The 25,228-nt window shown below is 35.6% G+C and overlaps 1 protein-coding gene across 4 annotated transcripts in view; it reads left to right on the top strand.

Annotated features, from left to right (window-relative positions):
- Nucleotides 1-25,228, top strand: part of LOC106673807 — a 154,383-nt gene that overhangs the window by 70,597 nt on the left and 58,558 nt on the right. For 2 of the 4 annotated variants that reach the window (XM_014406093.2, XM_014406091.2), the window contains exon 1: nt 18,208-18,374. The exons of the other annotated variants lie outside the window; for them this stretch is intronic. In XM_014406093.2, the coding sequence (XP_014261579.1) occupies nt 18,223-18,374 (152 nt within the window). In that variant the 5' untranslated portion in view covers nt 18,208-18,222. Of the gene's footprint in view, nt 1-18,207; nt 18,375-25,228 lie in introns of those variants that run through there. 4 annotated transcript variants of the gene reach the window in all.

The following is a 25,228-nucleotide window of genomic DNA, read 5'->3' as shown; positions in this document are numbered from 1 at the left end:
ACTCCTTTCAGTCGAAAGCCATCTGAAAAATTACCAATGGACCGTTCCAACACAATTCTACATAAAAGCCTTGTAGCTCAACAGCTTACCACCCCGGCACATCCATAAAACGTTTTTGACTTGTAGCTGATCAACGTGATATTATTACATAACTTGTAAATAATGGTAATTACAGTGAAAGGACTTCATATCATAGACAAACTCGTCTTTTGTGCCAATACCATTTCATGCTTCATTTATTTCTGTAAATTAACAAAAAAATTCTATTACTTTCAATTAATTATTGCTTATGTAAGGTATTGGTTGAAATGAAAAAGCTAGTGTCACGAGCGGGATTCGAACCCACGACCTTCGGCTCAATACGCCGCTGCCCTAACCACTTGAGCTAACGTGACTTCGATCCACTCGGACACCAACTACCCATCTCAACTTACCTTTCGAATTTTCCCTCCTTTTGGATTTTTTTTGGAATTTCTATTACTTTATCTTGGATCTTATGAAAATCCGACAACCGTCGCTACTTTAATCAAAAAATATTTGAACAAAATATGAGTTGTATACAGGAAAATCACAACCAAAAATGAACAACGGCTTTATTTGAAAGCATAAAAAAACCCCTCAAATTACTTTAATAGAAATCGAGGTTTAATTTGACTTAGTTTCCATATATGCAAATGGGCACAGTGTACATTCGTTGGTTATGTGGCAAGTACCATTAAATGTCATTTAATTTAGATTTTATATTTGTAACGTCCTTTACTGTCTCTGCCGACTCATGATTGGTTTTTCATGTTTTATAATTAAAAAAGTAAAATTGTTTAACAGAAAATCAGTGTTCGGAAATATTTCAACTTCCGTCTGGTGGCACCCGAATTATGCCAGTTATCTTTCAACACAGTTAAGCGACAAATGGTTAGGGTTGGAGCAAGGACTAAGGAGACGTCTCATTTCTCCCACCCGGCACTAGAAAAAGGACGATTCTGCCTTTCTGTGGATACAGGGTGAATGACACCTGCAAACCTCAACGCGGAACAATCTTAACGTACCATTCCCAAATGGAAAGAAATAGAAGAAGGAAACTCGAGACGAAATTCATCATTCTCCTGACCCACTTACAATCATAATAGAAAGAAATATTCCCACGTTTGTTATTAAAGACAAACAATAAAATAGTAGAAGAAACTCTATTATGCAATAATGAAAACATAAACAACGAAATGCTATGAAGGATATAAAAACTGAAAATCTAGTCTTAATTGTCGTAATGCTTAAATCCTTCTCCGAACTTAGGGACGCATTGTGTATCGTCTCTTATCAAACTTATCACATGCTTTTAGCACCTCCATATCCTCAGTAGTTCCTAATTTTCTTCATTTAAAACACTACATTAAATAAGACGAATATAAGTTCCGAACAAAGAAGAAACAATTCTGACAAGACGACACACTTTTTACAATTTGTGAAAAGACCTTTACTAACAAAAATAACAAACCCTCACGATTGAAATGATCGGAGCGGCCAAGGTTGAACTTTGTAACTCCGACCGTACTTCATTTATTATTATAAATCGCATGACAGAAGAAAAAGTCGTGAATCACGGTCTAGAAAGATACGTGTGTAAACCAAGAGCCGTGAAAAGGAAATGGTGCAGGTAAAGTGTTGTATTGTGATATGGCACCGTTTTCCTTCAAATGTTTCCTTTCCTGGCGAAATTAGTTTTTACGATGAACCTCAATCAAAACGCCTTCCTTCAACTGCAAAATTACTTCACTATTGTAGCCAGAATTTGTCAACCTCCATTTGATTATACACTGGGGCTTTAACGTAAACTTATATACGTCGATATTTGGAATATCAGACCAAATTCATGCAACGCGAATACAAAAAGCATGTTGATGTCTGCTCAAATAGATTCAATTTTGATATATCTGGATAACCTTACAATTCAGCTCTTGGTAATGCCAAACAATTCAATAAATTTGAGTATTATGAATATTTTTTACGAAAAATATCTATTTCAGGTATAATGCGCATATGCATCTGTCAGCTTTTCAAGTGGGGAACTGACTTTAAGCTGTATCCCTAAAAAGCTAGCAGCGAGGCAAACTCCCTATACATCTTTCGCATAGACATATGAGTTACCGGCTTCCATAAATGAAAATGTATCGAACATAAATGTGTTTGTTACGGTTTTTTCAAAATATTTTTTTCTTCTGAAGTAGATGTTTTCCAATTTTAATGCTTTTGGGACTCGAATTTCCGTGTCGGTTGTGTAGAACAACATTTTGTAATAGAAGGACTTTAGAAGAAAAAAAAAAGATCTTAAATTCAAAAAATAATTGTATTTTGTAGTTCGTCTTTAATCGTTTTGAAAATAGATAATTTTTGCATCCCGCTTCAGATTAATTTATTTTCCCTCTTAAAAGGTGATTTTCTTTAACATGCGTTGACCGGTTTTTAATTAAATTCCTATGCTGCTTATTTCCTGTGGCCTATTTGAGAAAGTTTTGCGGACCAGTTTAAAATCAGGCAGGAGTTAAATAGAATAACCAATAAATTACAAAAAACAAAAAACTCTCTAATGGCAGGAAATTATTTCATAACTCGGTGCCAGATCGTTGGGTGGTTTTGGTCAACCACTATCACCGTTCATCGACTCAGTTAAAAGTGAAATAAGTTCTTCAGCGTCGTTCCTTTACCGTAAATTATATATACTAGGTACAGTTTATAATCAAGGCCGATTAAACGTTCAGCAATTACCGTTTAAAAAACTCAAATTCGAAATCGTCAATTTATATACCAGGCAGAATTGGAGCCTGAGGCTTAAAGAAAAGAAAGGAGAGGAAAGTTGGCAATTAAATAGAAAATAGGCACACATATTTTCCTTGTGTAAACACCGTGAAGAATTACAATTCTATTCCCCTTAGCAGTTTCATCGGAAACGTCATGATCTCTTCACGCACCATTTCACCGCTCATGCCCCTGCCGAAGGAAACATTGGCCCTAAAAAGAGTCGACTTTGTATCACAAAAAAATCCTAATGTTTTGGAGCTCCTGAAACCTGAAGGTAAAAAGTTTTTCTTTTTTCCTGACTAAATCTTTCCCGTAGTCGTACATCCTTTTGAAACATCCTTTATTATGTCACTCGTTCTTTGAAAACTATCCTAACAAATGACACGTTGCATAAGTTTCCTGTTTGAAAGAAGGATGCAAGTATTTCCAACTTCATTCAACGCAATTCGATTTTTTAAAAATCACTATAATCTCAATAAACATTTAGTGTAATTTTTGATAAGAAATAATTACTTTTAGAAAAAGAATGCTTAGTAATTATGTTTTTCTAACGAGCAAAACACGTCTTGGCTTAACAATGGCCTATTTTTAAGGAAAGACGATACAAATAAGAAAAATGTTTTAATCATTTGCGCAAACGGCGTAATTAACATCGACTTTGTTCTCCGATCCCATTATATTCTTGTGTGCTTGTTTGTTAGAAATGTCCTTGCATAAAAAAAGGAGCTTTGTAGTTTATTTCGGCCTTATTCTTCATACTAGTTTTACATCTTTCAACCAGCTTGTGGATTCAGTTTCCAGGGGAAAACCTTCTCAGATCATAATTAGTTTTCAAAGTGTTGTCCTTCCAAAACATTTGGTTGATGTGGCAAGTAGGATCCATCAAGGATATAAGGCCCCCTCTTCAATTTCTGCGAATTTGCCTTGCAACATGTTTTGCAAATGTTTTCTTGTACTATGGGTACCCTATACATAGTAGCACATATTACAAATGTGGTCGCAAGACTTTTTTTTCACTCGGTCAAACCACTAGCACTATTGCCAGCGTTGCACTCGGAAGACCAACGCCTTAGTAACCAGCCAATACTGGTATTCAGGGATCGTATCTCTCTGTTGTTGATGTACAATGGAGGGCAACGCTTTTTTTTCAATGCGAACGTACACTGAGTGCATTTTTCTTCATTTAGTATTGTCCTTCACTCTTTGTACATTCTTCGATGAGCTCAAGGTGTTTATGGATGTTGGAGGCAGTTGGGTAGGAAGCGCGTTAGAGGACGAAATTGCGGTAACGTCCGCAGGTGGTGATGCAATAGTAAGTCAACAGTCCTTTTAAAAAGATAGTTCCTACTCACGGAAGTTGGTTTCAACGATCCGGATTTCGAGCTTTTAGCTCATCATCAGGTTGTAGAACTCCTTCAACCTGATGAAGAGCTAAAGCTCGAAATCCGGATCGTTGAAGCCAACTTACTGTGAGTAGGAACTATCTTTTTAAAAGGGTTGAATACCGCACTCACTCCACCATTCATCATTTCTAGTAATTCAACAGTATAAATAACATAAAGGATGGAACCAATCTCTTTGATTTCAGACGGTTAGGTAGGATTTCAAGATAAGATAATAAGGAGTGGGCAGAAAGCGTTTAAGTTTATAAAACATGCCCAGTTGCCAGCCCTATCAAAAGCTCGTGCTACATCTAGGAATGCGGTAGCGTTGTAAGTGATGATGATGGTATTAGGGTGTAATATGTAAGACAGCAACATTTAAAACTCAAAATATTATTTTGCATGACATGTGAAGCTGGTTGTATAAACTATAATTAGGGACCTAATTGACATATTGAACAAAAAATAGTGTTGACTCCTTGGTGAGATTGCATAACAACTTGGCAATACGACTCTTTAGTCCCATAGTATGATTTTTCGACGTACACTTTACATAGCGGGTACATCATGGGTACACATGGCGTATACTTTAAGGAAATCATTAGATGTCCTATGGATGCAATTTGACCATACGAAAAAGGTTAAATTTCACTACGCTATTATTTAGTGTGCTGATTACCATTTAAACGATAAGTAGATCCAATTGTGTCTCAGAAGAAATGATATATGATTTTTTTCTTCTTGCTTTTGATCTTGAGGATTGATTAGGTCCCAACAATGATATAAATTGTATAAACAAAAGTGTTAATTACGGGCTGTTTTCTTTATTATCTTTTATTTGTATACTTACTGTAAGGGGTGAGGCGTTTAAATCATAAAATTTAGAGTTAATCCGTTATCTGTTATCACGCCATGTCGATCTAAATGAACCCATTAAATACGAAACACGCTATTAATTTTATCCGTTTGTTGAAGAAATTAAGTGTTAGTTTATTACATTTGAATCGATGCTTTCGGTTAAATTACCTCGGGACATGACGAATTCTGAGATGTAATTAATTTATGAATAGACCGCTTCTTTTGTGGGTGTGTATTTGAATGGGACATGGTCCCGGGATGGATTGCTTTCATATGTCATTTCATAAAAGGAACCACAAGTCACTTAACAACTCATTACCGTGTGAATTTCTTCAGGTCTGACAATAAGTGCTCCTGCTAGTGCGGTGGTTTTCAACGTGTAGTAATGACGTCGAGGAAGACATTAGGTGTCTCTGAAAGTTTTGAGTCCATTTTTTATTATAATTAATAAGTTAATCTTATGTATTTTTCAAAATTGTAAAGTGAAAGTTATACTATCACGTCGATCGAATATGAGATGTTAATTGTTTTCATGACATGAACAATGATCGTAATACATTGTCAGTTTTTCGTCGTTGTTAAATTTCTACTTTGCAATGAAACATGTTCTCAGGAGAATATTTTGGGTGTGATAGCACATCCTTAATTACAACAATTTCGGTCATGACACGCTATGCGAAGCTTTGGGTTGTCTAGGAAGAAAACAATTGATGGCTCCATTAAATTTGTCAAGTTGAGAACGGTATCTGATGGAATTGACCGTTTCGTTCTCAGGAAGCAATTCACAATTGAAGCGATCAACGATCCCACGACCTCCCCCTCCCTGGTTGCTGATTGTCGATTAGAGTGTCCGTTTGGCTTTCTCCTCCATCGATGTTTTATCATAATTAATACACTTTCCATTACATGTTTAATTGATTCATTCGTTAATTTCTATCGATTAACTAATGAAAGTATTTATGCATCCATCTAAATATCGTTAAGGAGCAGCTAACATTAACCCGGCGGGTAACCGTGACCGTGCAGTCAGTGTTACAACTGCTGCCGACGTGATTTGTCGGCTTCACTTCTTTCTTATTTTGCTTCAATCACAATCAGATAAATCACAACCAGCTTATTGCATGAAAAGTTGGCCATTTTACTGATGAAACTGGACTTAGTGGACAGGATCACTGTGGCGTCACGGCCACGAAACGGCCACTTCACTTCATAGTGTAAATCGACCCAGTCTTCAACTTTTTTCTTTTTGTTCTATTTTTTGAAATATTAATTTTCGCTTGGTTTCTGATAATTTTCTATCAAATTGATTCGAAACGATCATGCTAAAGATTTCTGTGTTTTGTCAGACTTTCCATTGTTGACAATCGATTATTATGAACTTTTTAAGACATCTTAAATTCCACATCTCGATTGTGTTCGAGGAGGAGAACGTTTTATTACAATTATGATTCACCTGGGATAGTGACAACAGGGAGATTTTTTATTATGTTGGATTTCGATACGGTCCGAGAAGAATAGGGGAAAAAAGGACCTCGACAGTGAAATCATCCAATTTCACGCCCCTGAGCTTACCTTGAAAATTCGAAGAATCCGTTTGTCATTGTCAAGTACTCATTTACGTTTAGAAAACGGGTGCCTCACCTATGTTATCTATATAATCTTAAAAATTAATTAAGATAATAGAACTAGATTATTCATAACAACAACGAACTGCCCAGTGATTACCCTGGTATTTGGTCTTTCTTTGGTATTACGAGGAGATAGGGGAAAAATCCAACTTCTAACTCTTCACTGGCCACTGAAACTGACTAACTCTAAATTCCAACTGAATCGTGACCAACTAAACATTGTCAACCCAACTCTATACAACTACTCACTCCGCCAGTGACTGACCAGTGACTAGGTTTTATGGGGGGGCGTTCTTCCCCATTGCAGCTACTAGGGCCCAAGAGTTGAACGGGCACGTAAATCAATAATTAGCAAACGCATTCTAAAATAATTTATTAGTAAAGAAACAAACTTTTTTCAGAATAAAAATTTCATCAACCATGAGCCATGCATTTACTTCCCCGTATACGTCCCGGATGACGTTTTCCCAACTTCCAACTGAAATTGCAAATCAAAATTATCGAGGTCTCGAATCGTTGAAAAATAATAACGTTATAAACTGTTGAAGTTTTCATCTGGTTTGACATATTTAAAAAGTAATGTGAGGGAGCTACTCTGTAAAGAAGTTGATCCAAAATGATCATTTGCAAATTTCATGATTTTTGTGCAAGTTAGTTTATGAGTAGACTGGAAATTTTCAGAACAAAAGTGGAACAAAAGAAAATTCTGTGCTAAATCTAAAAATGGGGTCAAAAATTGGTAAAAGTTTTGTTGGAGTGGAAACAATTCATGTTTTACGAAAAGCAACGAATTATTTCTTAAATAAACACTACAAAATCGTAATTGAACGGATTGACATAAAACCATGAGGTTCCTACTCCACTTTAGAGGTACTGTCGCCAACAATTTCCAACACGACAAGCTGACCACCTTGTATATACAACAAGCCTGTGTAAATTCTACCCAACATTTAATTCCATTAGAGTTCGTGGTTCGATTGACCGAATAACGTTTTTCAATTAATTAATTTTTATATAAGGCATTGGTTGAGATAAAAAAGTCAGTGTCACGAGAGGGCATGAAAAGTGGCAAAAAGAAGGGAAAATTCGAAAGTGGGGTTGAGATGGGAAGTAAATGCCCGAGAGGATCGAAGTCACGATAACTCAAGTTAGAGCAGCAGCGTATTTAGCCGAGGGACGTGGGTTCGAATCCCGCTAGTGACACTGACTTTTCTTATCTCAACCAATGCCTTATATAAAGATTATTAATTGACTAACATTTAATGTTCGTAGAAAAACTTTAGCCTTAATCATAAACTTTTATACTGAAAATATTTTATAAAAAGAAGTTATTTCAGAATAAGTCTATAACGTAATAATTATTGACCAGTGTTTAATCAAAGAGAAAATATATCGGACCTTCAGATATTTTCCTTTGTTTCAGAAAAGGCTATATGTTTTACGTTTTTGATTCCAATTAGAACTAAACAATATAATTAATGTGGTAATTGCAGTAAAACCTTGATGGTGATGACGTACGATGAAATATGAAGGTCATCAATAAAAACAATCCGCTGAAGACATTATTTAATTCATTACTTTTTACTTAAATAACAAAAGTAATTTAATATAGAATATCACCAGTATAGAAAAATAAGAATTTATATTTTTATACTAGCTTTTACCCGCGACTATGTTTTAATGTACCCCCATGCGGGACTATGTTTTAATGTACCTTTCTAATGCGATACAGTACTTTCTAATATAATGTCTCTTTTTTTCAAATTCTTCTCTTTTTCAGTTCACTTTGGTCTATTCATGGTAAAAAATTGTCCATATGATCCTCTTAGGGATGGAATTTCAAAATAAAATCTTTCTTATCAGCTATTCGTGTCATTGTAGGAATGCACTATCCAAATTTCTGCTATTTAGATCCAGGGGTTTGGTCTGTGCGATGTCTGTCAGTCAGTCACGGAACTTTTATATGTAAATGGGGTTGGAATTTCAATAAATTCTTTCTTAGCGGCTATCCATGTCATTATAGGAATGCAATGTCGAAATTTCAGCCCTTTAGATCCAGGGTCTGTGCGATGTCTGCCAGTGAGTCACGGAACTTTTTATGTATAGATGGGGATGGAATTTTAAAAAAATTCTTTCTTAGCGGCTATCCATATCATTGTAGGAATGCACTGTCGAAATTTCAGCCCTTTAGAGCCAGGGGTTTGGTCTGTGCATTGTCTTTGTCAGTCACGGAACTGGTTTATATACAGAGATTGTCATGTTTTGTCTTCAGTTTTTGCCTCTAAGATGTTTTCCCTCAGAGAAAATTATTTAGGCTGTGGTGTGAATTTCCTTTGTCAAGTAATTGTTTCACAGCGATTGAATTCAAAACTGCGTCGTAATCGCAAACAATGGGCAAGAAAATTAAAAAAATCTAAAAGACGAACTTGGCCGTCTGGCGGGACGGAGGGTCCGCCAACTTCGACATTCTTACACGTACGAGGCGAAAAGTAGAAAAAGAAGCAATAATAGCTAGGGAATCCGTAGATTCTCTTTCACCCAGGGCTAGGATTTAAACGTAAAGTGCAATTACTTAATACGGATTGCGTGCGATCGGCATGGGATTCCAGGGATCTTTCTACGCCTTCGCCACTCGGGGCTTGAGAACCGTCCAGAGGGCCGGCCGTGAATAATTCACAATGTTTACCCTATGATTATAACTGCCTAAGTCACGATCGGGTACCGTGTTTTTAAAATGATATCCTCGTCTTACCTTCTCCCAATCTTTTAACCATTTAAACAGCTTGTTTTCTTTTTGGAAATTTCACTTTTTAAACAACGATTTTCAGTTCCGTATGAATTAGAAATGAGAGAAACGGTGTTTTTAAATGAGTACTTTACGAGCAAAATAGGCTTTTAAGATGCAATGAATGTTCGAACGGCCAATTCAGGAATCTGCAGGTATGCAGGAAACTGAATGGTTTTTTATTAGTTTCTCACGGCGCTTATCATAATTTAAAAACTAGACAGCTTGTTAACTACTCCATTTCAATGCTTCATGCCAAGAGTGAGTGACAAGAAGGATTAAATAATTTTATTGAATAATGCATATCAGTAATAAAAATTTCAGAATTTTAATTTTACATAAGCTCAACTCTGCACATATTTATGAATACGTGCATGCATATAATTCAGCCGTATTTTGGAGTCCGGGGTCATATCTGGGTCGTATCCGCCTAGCCTAGGTTGGTCGGGCTCCAGGTTAACACTTAAGTCATTTCATCCCCCAATGCAATCAGATCCCAAATCCGTCCACACTCTCACTCTTAATTATTTAGATACCATTCATTAATTCGGGGAATTAGTTGATATTACTCAACTCTTAACTAACCTAATTGAGGTTGGTGGGTAGTCAATATTCCGCCTTCGACCTTGAACACCACACATTCACGCTAATAAATACATACTCTTTCAATACACGCCAGGTACACAAAACTATCTGTACTATAAACAAGAAAAGAACCTGTTTCCTTTAAAAACGGGAACAGGGGATCCAAATATTCGCTACAAGTACAGTTTTGATATTATGTGTACCGTTAATTATTGGGTTGTCCGGAAAATAATGCAGGATTTTGGTATTAAACAAAAAAAAAGAAACTAGTTACTTTAAAGCAATGTTCTTTAATCAAAATAATTTCCCATACTCTCAATACATTTCTCCCAACGTGTTGGTAACTTATTAATTCCGTCTGAGTAGAATTCAGAATTTTTAGAATTGATAAAGTCAATAAATGCATTTTCCAGTTCCGTTTGATTTTTGAATATTATGTGTTGTAAGTAGTGGTCCAGGTGTCTAAAAAAATGGTAGTCAGTAGGCGAGAGGTCCGGAGAGTAGGGTGGGTGAGGCAAAGTTTCATAGCCAAGCTCCAATAATTTTTGTGACGTTACACGTGACACATGTGGTCGAGCGTTGTCATGCAACAAAATGGGCCCTTTCCGATTGACCAAAGAGGGCTTCATTACTGCCAATTTCTGATGCATGGTATTAATTTGGTTACAGTATGATTCAGCATTGATGGTTTCGCCAGGATTTAAGAAGCTGTAGTGTATTAAACCAAATGAAGCCCACCATACCGTAACCATTACCTTTTTTTGATGAGTTGGGGGCTTTGGAAAATGTATTGGAGCTTCTCCTTTGTCGAGCCACTGTCCAGAATCCACTTTTCGTCACATGTAACAATTCTGGCCAGAAATGGGTCATTTTTGTTTCGACAAAGAAGTGATGCACAAACATCAAAGCGCTGATTTTTTTGGCGATCGTTTAATGAGTGTGGAACCCAATTTTCGAGTTTTTTCACTTTTCCAATCGCCTTGAGGTGGTCAGCGACGGTCGTTTTACTGACTTTGAGTTGCTCTGCAAGTTCTCGAACAGTTGTTTTGGGGTTTTCTTCCACCACTGATCGCAGAACATCATCATTAAGAGAGGAAGGCCTTCCACGACCTTCTTCATCTTCAAGGCTGAAATCTCCCTCCCGAAATTTTTTAAACCACCTTTGCACAGTGCACTCATTAACACAACCCTCGCCCCAGACTTGGTTAATGTTTCTAGCCGTTTGGGCTCCGCTTCGGCCGAGTTTAAACTCGTAAAAGAAAATCGTACGAAATTCTCGCTTTGACATTATAAGGATGACTGAATTATTTCCAAGTAGCGGAATGCTACAGAGGTAAACAAACAATATCATACAAATGAGTAATCCTGTAAACGTAAACAGAATATTTTATATAGATTTTTTTTAATGAAAACTTAAAATCCTGCATTATTTTCCGGACAACCCAATATTTCCGACATTAGTTGGCGTTCGTACCCGCTCTCTATATTGAGGCAAGAAAGATCTAATATCCTTTCTACCTTTGCCGGAAACATACGCGGGCTTCGGCCGCGTGTCAACATCGTATGGCCTATTCCTAATCGGATAAGAATCCCTTTTCCACGATTCAGATTTCCCGAACGGTTCTTGATTCGTACGAGTTTTTGTAAAAAAAATAAAAATTGATTTTTCGCGTCAGAAGGCCAGATCGCGGTGGTCGGGTAGGGAGATTGGGACGTCCCCTACAGACCTGTGTGCCCGAGTACCCAGACAACCACCTCCCTTCGGAGCATCTCTTTAACAAGAGCACGACGAAAGGATCCACATAAGACCTGTCACGGACACCATTAAGCTGGGAACAAACCTGAAGCAACGTAACGCGACGTGACCTGACGCCAATCCAATTTTACATAAGATTGTTCTATCCCTAATCATAGATTCGACAATTTGGGCCTTGAACTAGCTTTCTGATAAAAATTACAATTATAAAATTAATTAAATGATAAAAACCCACGTTTTAATTTTTTTAATTGCAGAACCTAGGGCCATGATGTGCCAAAAAAAAATTTCAGTTTGTTTATGGAACAAATAATATTCCATGATACGAATGCAACGTTATAAAATTATTGTACCAATCTTTCGATCTGATGAATCAGATATGCAAATGATCTTCAAGAACAATTTCCGCTCGGGGGTTGATCTGGGAGTTGGTGTCTGAACCGCCTTTGGGTCCGTTTTCACTCGCAGGCGTGTGCCGAAATTGTTTGAGTTGTTCAACAAACCCGCGGGTGAAGATGGAGCCAATAAGTGGCCCGATGCCGATTCTTCAACGACAGTTACGTGCTATTTCTCAATTGCTACGATATTCTTTGAAATCTCCGGATGTTTTAGATTATTTGTTCAAAATATCTTTATTATTTTATATTATTGTTGTAGTTTTGAGAATTTTCTTAATAACCCATGTAATAAAATACTACTTAAGCAATTCCATAAGCCAAACAAAACTCGGCAATATGACATTGATTTTTATTGAATCTAAGCTGGCTAGACTACATTAATTAAATAATTTATTGAAGTTATAGTTAGAAGGGCTCATCTGTAGTATAATGTTGTGGTTGATATCATTGTTTTAAGTAGTATTTAAAAATGTTAAAAAAATTGTATTTGTACATTGCATGCAGTTAAAAAAAACAATTGAAGATTATCATCATACTAAGAATCTTTTGTCTCGGCATGCAAAAACCGTTTAAGAGAATAAACTGGCCTTAGGTTCCTGAAAGTTCGGAAACCTTTTTGTTATTACAGAGATAATAGCGGATCCACAGGATAAAGTGTGTACGTGTGTATAGTTGAACATAAACGGCAGGGTTGTTAGAAAAACAAACGCCTGGATCTGAGAACGTAACAATCGTCGTTTAACACGCCAACGGCCCCACATTGCCGACGATTGTTTGCTTATCCGTTCCTCAACGTTAAGGCACATACCGAGCGATAATTGCAGGCTTATTTGACAATTTTATCGTATTGTTGACGTGCCGGAGGAAATAAATACAATGAAGGAAAAAGCCTTTTAACCAAAACGGGAGTCGTAAACTACATTTCTGCATTAATGAGATCACAAAACCCGAGACGATGAAAGCTAAACGATTCTGGTCAAAGAACACAAAAAGAAAATATCATTGTGTAATATTTTACGTAAATAATTCTTATAACCGAGCATCGTAATGAAATCGAGGCTTATTTCCCAGGTTTTACAATTATTTCCTGAAACGAGTTCTCATTGAAGTAAGATTTTCGAAATAAGTCCCTTTGTCTGTGAAGAGTCAAAAATGGTTATCTCTTCCAGCTTGCGAACGTTTTTATATTTTTACCTTGATAAATTGTTTTTATGCAAACTCTTGCATCCTACAAGCCATGCAATTTGATTCTCTAATAAAATGTTTTAACCTCTGATTGAATAACATATTTAATATTCTAATTACATAATCAATTAATATCCGAAAGAAAAAGAGCTAGAAACTTTTAGCAAAATACTGGATCAGTCATTGACAAACAAATGACTAACAACTTTTGACTACTATAATACTATGCATAGTCAATTCATTAGATTTCGTGGTCCGATTGACCTTATCACATCTTTCAATTAATTAACCTTTAAGTAAGGTATTGGTTCAGATAAAAAAGTCACTGTCACGAGCGGGATTCGAACCCACGACACTCGGCTAAATACGCCCCCGCTCTACCACTTGAGCTATCGTGACTTCGAACCGTATATAGTACTATAGTTACTACTATATGTCCTTTTTACATAGCCCGGCTGAATTTCATATAAATTTTCAAATATATATAAAAAATATATTTAATATTTTTTAGTCTAGTTTTAAATATTTACATTTTTTTGGAGAAAAATTGTACTTCACGCCCAATTTAACTTCAATATTTCAAATACGATCCCATACATCCGCACACATCATTTTAAAGGAATTTTTACGCTGAAAACAACGATGGAATCTAAAGTATTATTACTATGGAATATTACAGTAAGTAAGTATACTACTATGGAAGTGTACTATTATGGAATATTACTATTCTCTTCTACTAAAGTAAATATTAATTGCCTTTATTGTTTACATTCTGTCATTGTTTGTCAAATTCGCATTATGAGAGCAAATCTTAATTCCTGGAAGTAAATAAATTTTACAATAGTGCCTGTTTGTTACATTCAGTATTCCATTCAAAATGAACATACGAACACATTTTTCCTATCTTGCTCGCAATATGAGATACGGATCAGTTGCTATTCTATCACCAAGAAACAGGAGCTGAATATTACTGAATGTTTCTCTAAAATCCGAATTCCTCTCTCCGAAGTATTGGAACGGTTTTTTAAGTTTTTCAGCAAATAAAATTAGAAATGTACTACGGACTTAAAATTTTAGGCCGTATCGCTCTCCTCTTGTCCAGGGACTTCAGGACACTGATTTGCCAGGCGTCTAATGTTCCTTGCACAAATATCGATTTGGGAGGCTGAAGAAAAAAATAAATGCGAGTTTGGCAAACAATGGCAGAATGTAAACAATAAAAGCAATTAAGATTTACTTTAGTGAAGAAGCAAATTATTGGAATAACAACGAATCAAACGAAATGCATTGTTTCAAACTTTTTGCCATAACTTTGCCATTTTTTTGACCAATTTAAAATCCGATTGCACCATTGTTTTCAGATTAAAAAATCCTTTCAAATGATGTGTCAGAATGTAAAAGTCGAATTTGAAATTTTGAAGTTGAACTGTATAAGATACCAGTATAATTTTTCTCCAAAATTTGAAACTAGACTAAATAATATTAAACACGTGTTTTTTTTCAAAGCATCATTGGTTCAAGATAAATTCAGCCGGACCATCTAAAAAGGACACTCTGTATAAATAATACGAGTAATACTATTTAAACAACAATCATAACTAGCATGTTTTAAAAGTTTGTGAACAGAGGATGATCTCTTCTGGTGTAGTAATAAACTTATTCTGTCATAGTGTTGTCTCAACTCCCCTCAGGAATGTTGATGTAGTAGAATCGTTTCTGAACATTTGCTGCAAATCTTTCCGAGGTATTCAAACCTTATGACATTCGACATTTAATACGATAAATGATGACCTGTCCCTCTAACTTCCTTAATTTTCGTCTGATTTTGATAATTTTTTAAAAAAATTTCGTTATGTACTCTAGCTTTTAGATGTTTCGTGGTTCGTTAAATAACTTTTTGGTTCGTTGTTTTTTGACATAAAATGTCCCGTACGTATATTTTTTGAGACTCCCGATTGTTTATTTTGGATTTCAAAACTAGATCATTTTTAAGATTTTTTGCGTTAGTCCGGGTTGGCTATCTTAATTTTTATAGAAGTTGCCGAAATGAGAGTTTTACTAGGAATTGACACTTTCTCGTCGTTCCCGACTGGAGTGTTTTTAGGCATTTAGCAGGCTTTCGACCAAAGTATGGTATGTGGGACTATTCTACAAATTAAAACTATTGAGACTCCAGGCCTATTATCTGATTATACAATCATACCAACAGAAGAGATTTTTCGTAAACCCGGGATCAGAGACTTCTGAGATGAGGGAGGTACTGGCAGGTGTGTCACAAGGGGCAATACTCGCTCCGCTGTTGCACTTAATTTTTACTTCTGATATGCTCACAAATCAGCGTGCACCTACTCCCACATAAACGAATGACATCGCCATATTAACAATTTACTCCTGTTCTAGTTTTCCACTCAGAAATCGTATCAATTGAACACTGCTCCAGAGAAATAAAAAGACTAGGAACATATTCCAGGATGATTTTGCAAGTCAGACTATGCATTTCCAAAAGGGAACAATGCGATTGTTGCAACTGAAATGATACTAATGATCAAAATACAAATGTACAAAAAAAAAATTGATATGCACTTGGTAGGACATACCACACGCGTTTTGACTTTCGCCATAACGAGAAAAGGACTGTACTATGAACAGCTAACCCTGTTTGGACCTTCTAACAGAGCAAAAACTGCCTTTACTAGCTAGCAAACAGAAAAGGTGTAGTCTTTCACCACGACAATGCCCGCCCTCACGTTGCTTTGAGAACCAAACAATTATTGACGAAGCTGAATTGGAAAGTTTTATCACATGCCCCATACTTTCCGGACATTTCACCTTGTGACCACTATTTATTTCCGTCATTCCAAAATTTTTTAAATGGTCAAAACTTCAAAATCAATACACATTTGTGGATGTATTTGTTGCTTGATCGTCTTTCTGGTGAGAGGGAGCCTGAGGGTGAATGTCGCCGATCCCCCTTTTCATTTTTTTCCTTCAGTGTTTACTTAGCAAACAGCCAACTGCGCTGCCGTTTTATTGCTGAAAAACACCTCGTTCTTATTCACAAAAATGCCACGGTATACAAGTTAATTGTTCAGATTAGACATGGTATCTTTTTGAAGCAAACACATAATGAACAATAAACGAGTCCAATAAAATCGGCAGATTCATAATCGATTTAAACAGACACATTTTTAGTTTTTTAGAATACCTACAGCTATAGCTGTTCGTGCTCGTAGAGAACATTTAATCACGGACTCTCCTCTGAAGACCGTCTTCTTAATTCAAGGTTGGATAGTTACTTCTTAAAGTTATCCTTGGTAGACTGGAGCTACTGAGTTGGAGGATATGGACAGCCCAGAATAGATATTGTTAAAACACTTGACAGTTTCATAAATGGATGGTTTAAAATTATAAATAAGCGGCAGCGTTTGTGGGTAGAAAATTCATGATGATGATGAATACCACGAACCGAGGTTTGTGATCCTCTCCAGGCACTTGCGCTTTCTGGGTAATTGTACCTTCCTAGTTCCCTAGTTCAGTGCGATTGACTCAATAATTCTTTTCAAAAGTATCAACTCATTGACTGTCGCTGGTACAATTTCATTCCGTTTTTTTGTATACTAGGAGCCGTTACTTCGCCATTGAAGATGATATGGGTAACTGTTTCTTCCTCCTCATTGCATAATCTGCAAATGGGATCATCAATGAATACGCAATGTTATTATGCGTTATTATGTTAAAATGTATAACATTTTCTCGTAAGCGTTTTCTCCGATGCCAGAGACCGGTAAATAGTTCACTCCTCTGAGTTTGGCCCTATCCAATTGCAGCAGTGAGTAGGCCAGTCTTGAAGAGGGTTATTTTTAGCATAAGTTTTTTGTGTCTAGCCCCCCCCCCCCAGAGTTTATGGAAGTTGTAGAGGGTACGGATCCTCTTCAGTTTCCATAAGTTGGTTTCTGGGTCTTCCGTTCCAAGTTCCCCCGGTGTTTTGTTTTTGTTTTCTTTTGGTTAATCCATGTGATTCCCACAAGTATGAGGGATCTAAAGGTTCACACCGGAGGAAGTCTCTCTCAAGGGGTCACCTGGTACACTTGAGGCTCCTTACATTGGGGCTGGATTGTGAGATTAGGATTGTGAATGGGATAGGAAGAGGAGAAAGATGTGGGGTGTAGTGTTTAGGAGATGACAGACCCAACACCTGTAAATGAGTTTCCGTCTGTTTGATTATCAGGGTATACCCGCATAAGCTTCATGAAGTTAAAAAGTCGGAGTTGAGTATCATAGGCTATTAGAGTTACTATTATATTCCAATATGAAGAGCTTAAAACTTTGAGTACATTGCAATGTAAACAGTACAAGTTACAAATTGGGATGGCGAGAAAATTTATGTAATAATGCAAATTGGCGAAACTATTTTCTATTCCTACAAGACTTAATTAGGCAGTTGTTTCATAAAAATAGATAAATAATGATGGCTTCAATTTCTTTTAAAATTAAATGATCCTCTTCGGTGAAAGTTGGGAAATTTGGGGGCAGGGGAAATTGGTGGATTACTGGGATAAATATCCGAAATAGCCGTAACGTTTCCGTTTGGGCGGTTAAGTCAATTCGCTAGCATGCTCAATCTCGGAAATTAACTGTTGGATCTCTTTAATTTGAGGTGAAGTTCTAGGTTTCGTCCTTGACAATGATTCGCGAGGGTGGAAAGTTTATAGAGCGACCCCGGGCGCCCCCACTTCGGCCCTGCAGTGGTTAGGGTGGCACGACTGGTGCCGTTCCTTGTCGGGGGATGATTTTCACTGGGGGCGGCAGTTTGCGGCCAGCATCCCACTCGGTATCCTCAATTTTTCTGAGGATGCGGATGCCTGACCTTGACATCCCGAGGTCGCGACAGCTCTTCGAGTCCGATGACAGTTCAGCGCCTTGCCTCGTCTTCGTGACAGATGACTCGACCGTCATACCCGAGCTTCCGGCTACCTGCATACTCAAAATACCAAAATCTTCACGGTACACTACTTTAATACTCTGGTAGAATTAAAATGGCCTTCTATTACGTACTTCGCATTACCACAAAAATACTTTGTTTCAACACAATTAAATACCCAAACACAGTTTTCAATTACTTTCAAGGGTAAATAGTTTTGGGTAGTTATTTTGTTAAATGACTAGTATCGCAACAACCCATCCTTAATATAAAACATGGTAGAGCTCTTTATTTGGCCCTTTTTCGATAACCTTTCTTTTCATCAATAAATAATTAAAATATATTTTTCTAGGAGCAAACTTTTAGAAAAAAAATACGAAAACAGACATAAAACAACAAAAAGATACACAATTTCTATATAAATCTATGCATTAAGTATCAAAATCCTTGAATCCAATAATTAGTAATAATTAAGGGTTAAAAAGTCAGTGTAAAAATAATGACTACTCCTAGTAAATAATCTATCAAATTTTTGATTAATTGAGGGGTTTTAGTTCAATTTTCAAAATGTTAATTTAATAAGACTTGTCGGTTAAGGGAAACAATGTGGACATAGCTTGGTTTTGATAACAGAGTTTTGTTGTTTCATTATGCAATCACTCAGCAGAAAATAAATCCTCAAATGAATGCTTTTACATTCAGAAGGAGGTTTAAACTGGCGTATCGATTACTTCCGATGATCTGTCAAACCCACCGCTCACTACCACAACAAAATGCTAAATCGGTTTGTTGAATAGAATTTTAAGATGTGACGTTGATTTTCTCTTTTGACTTGCTTGCTGGTTTTTTAAAAATAATATTTACCTTTTATCGCTTGCTTAAAATATCTGAATGGAAAACATTCGAATCTTGTTGAGTCTGTGGTATGATTTCACTGGATTTGCCAACAGGTGAGTTTAAAAAAATATCTTTTAGCCTTGATGAGCTTTCTTTCCTTTGGAAAATTGCGAGACGCGGCCCTGTGCTGATCGAGTTTTCACGGTTGAAAAGAACAGATTGACTTTTGATTGATCGTCCACAGTTTTTGTAAGATTCTTTGAACGGCTTGCTCAATATTTCAAATTAAACATTAAGCCTGTATTTATTTATCATTTATTAATTATTTATTATATATTAACTTGACCTGATGCTTATTTGAAAATCTTTGTCACCTACAATCACAAATTTTCAGAAAGTAACAAAACGTTATGTTAAGAATTTTAGAAATGGTGGCAAACCGGGGGGGGGGGGAAACGGTTTTTTAGTGGCGATCAGATTGAAATTGTCAATAGATATCTGGGGATGGTGGATCGACAGTATTTTTCGGAGTAAACTTTGCTATGGTTTTCTAGTTAAGGAGATAAAGAGTATAAGAAATTGAGCGAACCCACAGGTTTTCCTTTCAAAAACACTTCCTTATTTCTTATGCCACCCTCAATGTTTTCTACGCCTTGAAACAGGCCTCAATTTTCATTGATAGACTAAAATGAATAATAAATAAAAAAATAAATAATATGACAAAAGGACGCTACCCAAACATATTACCGAATAAAATGATCAGAAAGAAAATTATTTTTTGTAACGATTTATAACAACAAGCAGAATGGATTTGGCATATCGGAATCAATTTTTAACACTTTAAACTTCAAACAAAAGTATATTGAAACTGTTCTACTTAGGATTGACACAATTCCAATATGAATTTTAAAAATCAGGCCAATATAAGAGGCTAATTTTCAAATGCAGAAGCGATCCACTAAATTTAAACGATACATTTTTCGTAAACTGTGTTCCTTACGTAGTAAAAAAGAAAATCTTTTTCATTTTATAGCAATATGCTTTGAATTGGGTTGGAAAAAGGAGCCTTTCAATGATGTGGGGAAAACTGGTTGGCTTTATGTAATTTTCTTATTATTAATTGCAAATATAAAAGTTTTTTGATAGTAGAATTCAATTATTAATCTTATTACTCCAATTTAATCACTAAAGTGTCTCACGCTATTTTTAAACTATTCTTGATTAGTCCATGTGTTAGTACTATTTTGTTTCTCAATGCTTTAAAAAAATATTTTTTTAAATTCGACGAACAATTAGATCGTGGTGAGAAATGTGTTATTTTTATTAACTTTTTCCTTTCTACATCGTGTAATGAAAGTTTGAAAATAAAACATTTATAAAAAAGGGTTGAATAATAAAAATAGCATGAAATTTCTGTTAAAAGTATTAGATGTGTCGATCACTTTCTTAACTGTTGAATGAAAAAAATCAAATTCAATTGTTATTTCCAAGCTTTCGACATATTTTAAGGTCTTCATCAGGGCAAAACAATCCTCAAGATGCCTACAAATTAACGTGTAATTGTTTTGGTTGATAATTCCAAATTTCTTCCAAGACTAAAACAGTCCCAACATTGCCAAGGACTGTTACCACTGTAAGACACAGTTCTTGGCACCGTCTTCAAAGAAATTTGAAACTATTTATTAAAAAATTAATTATGCCTTTCTGATGATGACCTTAAAACAGATTATTGGCAGATAACAATTGAATTTGTTTTTTCATTCAGACCAAACCGCCATCCACATAATTCGTGAGCTAAGAAAGTGGTCGACACATGTAACACTTTTATCAGAAATTTCATTTATATTTTACTACTCAACCCTTTTTTATAAATGTTTTATTTTCATACTTCTATTAAATGATATACAAAGGAAAACTAATATAAATAGCCCTCTCTTGCCGTGAACTGATAATGATGACCTTAAAATATGTCGAAAGCTTGGCAGATAACAATTGAATTTTTTTTTTTCATTCAGACCACACTGGCATCAAGATTATTCGTGCGTTAAGAAAGTGGTCGACAAATCTAACATTTTTAACAGAGATTTCTTTCTTTTTTTACTATTCAACCCTTTTTTATAATGTTTTATTTTCAAACTTCTATTACATGATGTACAAAGGAAAACTTTAATAAAAATAACCCTCTCTTGCCGAGAACTGATGATTAAGTGATGACCTTAAAATATGTCGAAAGCTTGGCAGATAACAATTAAATTTTTTTCATTTAGACCATACTGACATCAAGATTATTCGTGAGTTAAGAAAGTGGACACATCTAACATTTTTAATAGAAATTTCTTTCTTTTTTTACTATTCAACCCTTTTTTATAATGTTTTATTTTCAAACTTCTATTAAATGATATACAAAGGAAAACTAATAAAAATAACCCTCTCTTGCCGTGAATTGATGATGAAGTGATGACCTTTAAATATGTCGAAAGCTTGGCAGATAAAAATTGAATTTGTTTTTTTGTTTTTTCACTAAGACCATACAGACATCAAGATTATTCGTGAAAAAAAGAAAAATTATATAAATTAATTGGGGAAAATACCTGATGTTTTGTATGACAGTAATTGAGTAATTTGTTAAAATTACACCTGGCTGTGAAACTTAGTTCAGTTATGTTAAATTCGTTAAAACATTTTCTAGTTATCTTCACGTTTTAAATTTATTATGCATTCAGCAATAGAACCACAGAAGATTGATTTGGGAAGATCAAGAGCTTTGAAGATAAACTTAATAAAATCTTACGATTAGTTGCAGCAACTTTGCCCTTAAAAATTGTCGCCTTCGACAAAATCCAATAGAAGGGAACCGAGAGGAAATAGCTGCAAGAAAGCTTCCTCTTAGCACTAATACTTTTACTTTAGTTTTTGGTGGGACGCTTCCGGCAAAACACAACCACCCCCCGTGTGACCTTATTTTGGAGATTTGGACCGGGGGCATTGCTCCTTCTCGGCAGGCGCTTCCGCCCCCACTACGTTGTTTTTTCGTTTCATCGCATTGGGACACAGTTGCTGTTGCTTATGTTTAGTCTTTTGATTTATCTCCAAACCTTACTTTCACCCAGGGGAAAGAGGGTCCGCTTTTTATTGCTACCCTTTTACATATATTCTTTCTTCACGACACCACAATTTCTTTCTTACTACTTTATAACCTAGGCCCAACTGGAAGTTAGGCTTGTCATATAAAAGTTATAAAGGAAAAAGGGACGAGACTATTTCCATGAGTTCACATCACAAATGAATAAATTTTGTTGCTTTTCCTTGCCATAAAAATTAAATGTTTACCATTCCATTCTCTTCCTCTTTTTGTTTGTTTTTAATGTATTAAGACCCGTCTCAAAGGCTGTAAGGCTATTTCTACTCACAAACTGTTAATTATTTGGACAAAAGTTATCACTTTAAGGTTTTATTAATTACAAAAGGACACTACTGGTCTTATTGGTTTATTTTCTTTATGGATCTGGACTGTTGAACCAAGGAATAGTAACATCATTTTATCTACTGTAGTTCAGTTTTTGGGATAAATTTTAAGCCTTTGTTTAATAAATTGTGTTCATCTCGGTTTAGGTCCATGTTCGTTAAGCTTATAATTCTTGGTTAAAATGTATTTATTTATTTTTTCTGGGCGGCAAACAGATGGGGGTGAATATTGTCTGTTCCTCACGTTTTTACTATCTCGCATTTGTTTTATTACCCCTATGTTTATCCCTTCCACACGTGATTAAAATAGTGAATTAAAATAGTATTCGTGATATATGAAAGAATATCTTACCTAAACTAAGCTAAATTTGGAGGCCCCTAAGAATTCTCGATATACTGCTCTGATCCCACCACTACCACTGCATGAAAATTATATATAGCCTTGCCCTACGGTTTGGAGCCCGACAAGACGATTTTCACGTTAACGATCTCCCTTCATTCGCGCCAATAAATACGTTTATACAAAGTAAAAATCACGCTATCCTAAGTTATGCTGAACTGGCATAGGGTCACTTATTGAATCCGTCTTCACTCGCGGGTTTGTTGGATTACGCAAACGCGTTTCGGCATTGCACCATGCAAGTAATCCAAAGAACCCTCGGGTGAAGATGGACCCAATAAGTGACCCTATGTCGGTTCAAAATGAGTTCACCGACTTGCAGACCAACACCCATCATCAACTCTATCCTAAGTTAGCCTAATTGGTTCGACAGGTCTGTGAATAACCTATATTGTACACATACCTTAACCATTCATGCAAACATATACATTCACACAATTGGGCAATACCAGGGTTTTTGATACTACGCCAATGACCAACCTACTTTCATACTACAAATATATACAAAACTAGATAACCTAGACTTCTTTAGTGGGTGTGTATGTGTGTGAGGGTACTCGATATTTCATCACAAACACACTGTAACGTTCACGCTTATAAATACATTCACTCAGATTAAGGATATTATTTCTAAGTGTATCGACCACTTTTTTACCCACGAATAGTCTCATTACGGTATGGTCATAATGAAAAAGCAATTTGAATTGTTACTGCCAAGGTTTGGACCTACTAGCCGATTTCTAATTTCTTTGATAAACGACTCAGTTCTTGGCAACTGAGACGTTCTTCAAAGAAATTTGAAATTGGTCATTACCAACTTAATTATGTCAATTTGAACACATTTTTAAGATTGTTTTGCCCTGATGATAACCTTTTAATAGGTCCAATCCTTGGCAGTAACAATTTACTTTGCGTTTTCATGAAGACCATACCGTGATGAGATTATTCCTGAGTAAAATAGTGGTCGATACACCTAACACTTAGAAGTAATATCCTTAATCTGAGTGAATGTATTTATTAGCGTAAACAATATAGTATGCTTGGGTGTGTTTGTGATGGAATATCGAGTAATAGGTTGAAAGTTTGGCAGTAAGAATTGAATATGGTTTTTCACCAAGACCTTACAGTGAGCCACATTATTCTTGGATATTATTTGTGCCTGCGTACGAAAGTGCTCCCTATATGCGTCTATATACGCTTATATGCTAGAATTTCTTATAATCACCCCTAAGGTGCCTTAGAAGTTGTTTTAAATCTGTAGGCCATTATTCTTTGCGGGACTAATCCTTCTCATTCTACCAATATGTGATTTACAGATACTTGTGCTTCGCATAAAGGGCATCATCGTGATCTTTCTTAAATTTTTCTTAATTGGTGTTGATTGCCTTTATGGCTATTTGTAAGAATCCCAAACTGTAAATTTTTAATTTCCTTATCCAGGTATTTTGTCTCTGGAATATTATATCCAACAACGTTTTTATCATTAGGCCGTCATTGTCGTGTGAACAATGACCTCGAATCAGATTAAGAATTAGTATATTATTGAGGTAATGAGTTTGTTTTGACACGAGTCTACAACGAGGGTCTTCCCTTTCATGTATCTAGTTTCCATTTTAAAATTCAAATCCCAGGGGAAATTAACTCCAAGCCTGAAAGCAATGAATAAACAACGGCCAACTATCATAGGAGTACTAACAAGGGAATTTTCCATAAAGTTGGTCGTTTCAGATTAAAAGAAATGAAGTGTTTTTTTTTTTAATTTAATATTATTAATAATTGCTTTTGGAATATATTAAATATTATATTTTTTACATTTAGAATAAAGTTAGTTATTCCCGCTTATTATGGATAAATAAATGGATTTTGATGAGGTTCTTCTCTTTCATGAAATTTACAAATGTCTATACATATTAATATTTTTGCTTTAAATTACGGAAGAACACTATCTATAAAGCATATGACGTGCTATTGTTAATTAAAAATGCTATTATTAATTAAAAGACTTTACATTTTATACATTCTAAAGTATGAACTTTGAATTTAAAAAAAGATGACAAATACTTCATTTGGTTAGAAATCTGATAAGCAGCTGAGAAAGTTGAGTAATTACATGTATCAATGTAACATGTATTAGGGGGGCGTCGGTGGCCGCAACGGTTTAGGCGTTGACACGGCGCTCATCACTGTAAGATAAAGGTCCCGGGTTCGAATCCAGCCGCCCTGCATTCGAACCCG

This window comes from Cimex lectularius, unplaced genomic scaffold (genome assembly GCF_000648675.2).
Source record: "Cimex lectularius strain Harlan isolate CLEC.00 unplaced genomic scaffold, Clec_2.1 scaffold6, whole genome shotgun sequence".
NCBI classification, from domain to species: domain Eukaryota; kingdom Metazoa; phylum Arthropoda; class Insecta; order Hemiptera; family Cimicidae; genus Cimex; species Cimex lectularius.
Note: the sequence above shows the minus strand (reverse complement) of the source record. Positions and strands in the feature narration are given on the sequence as shown.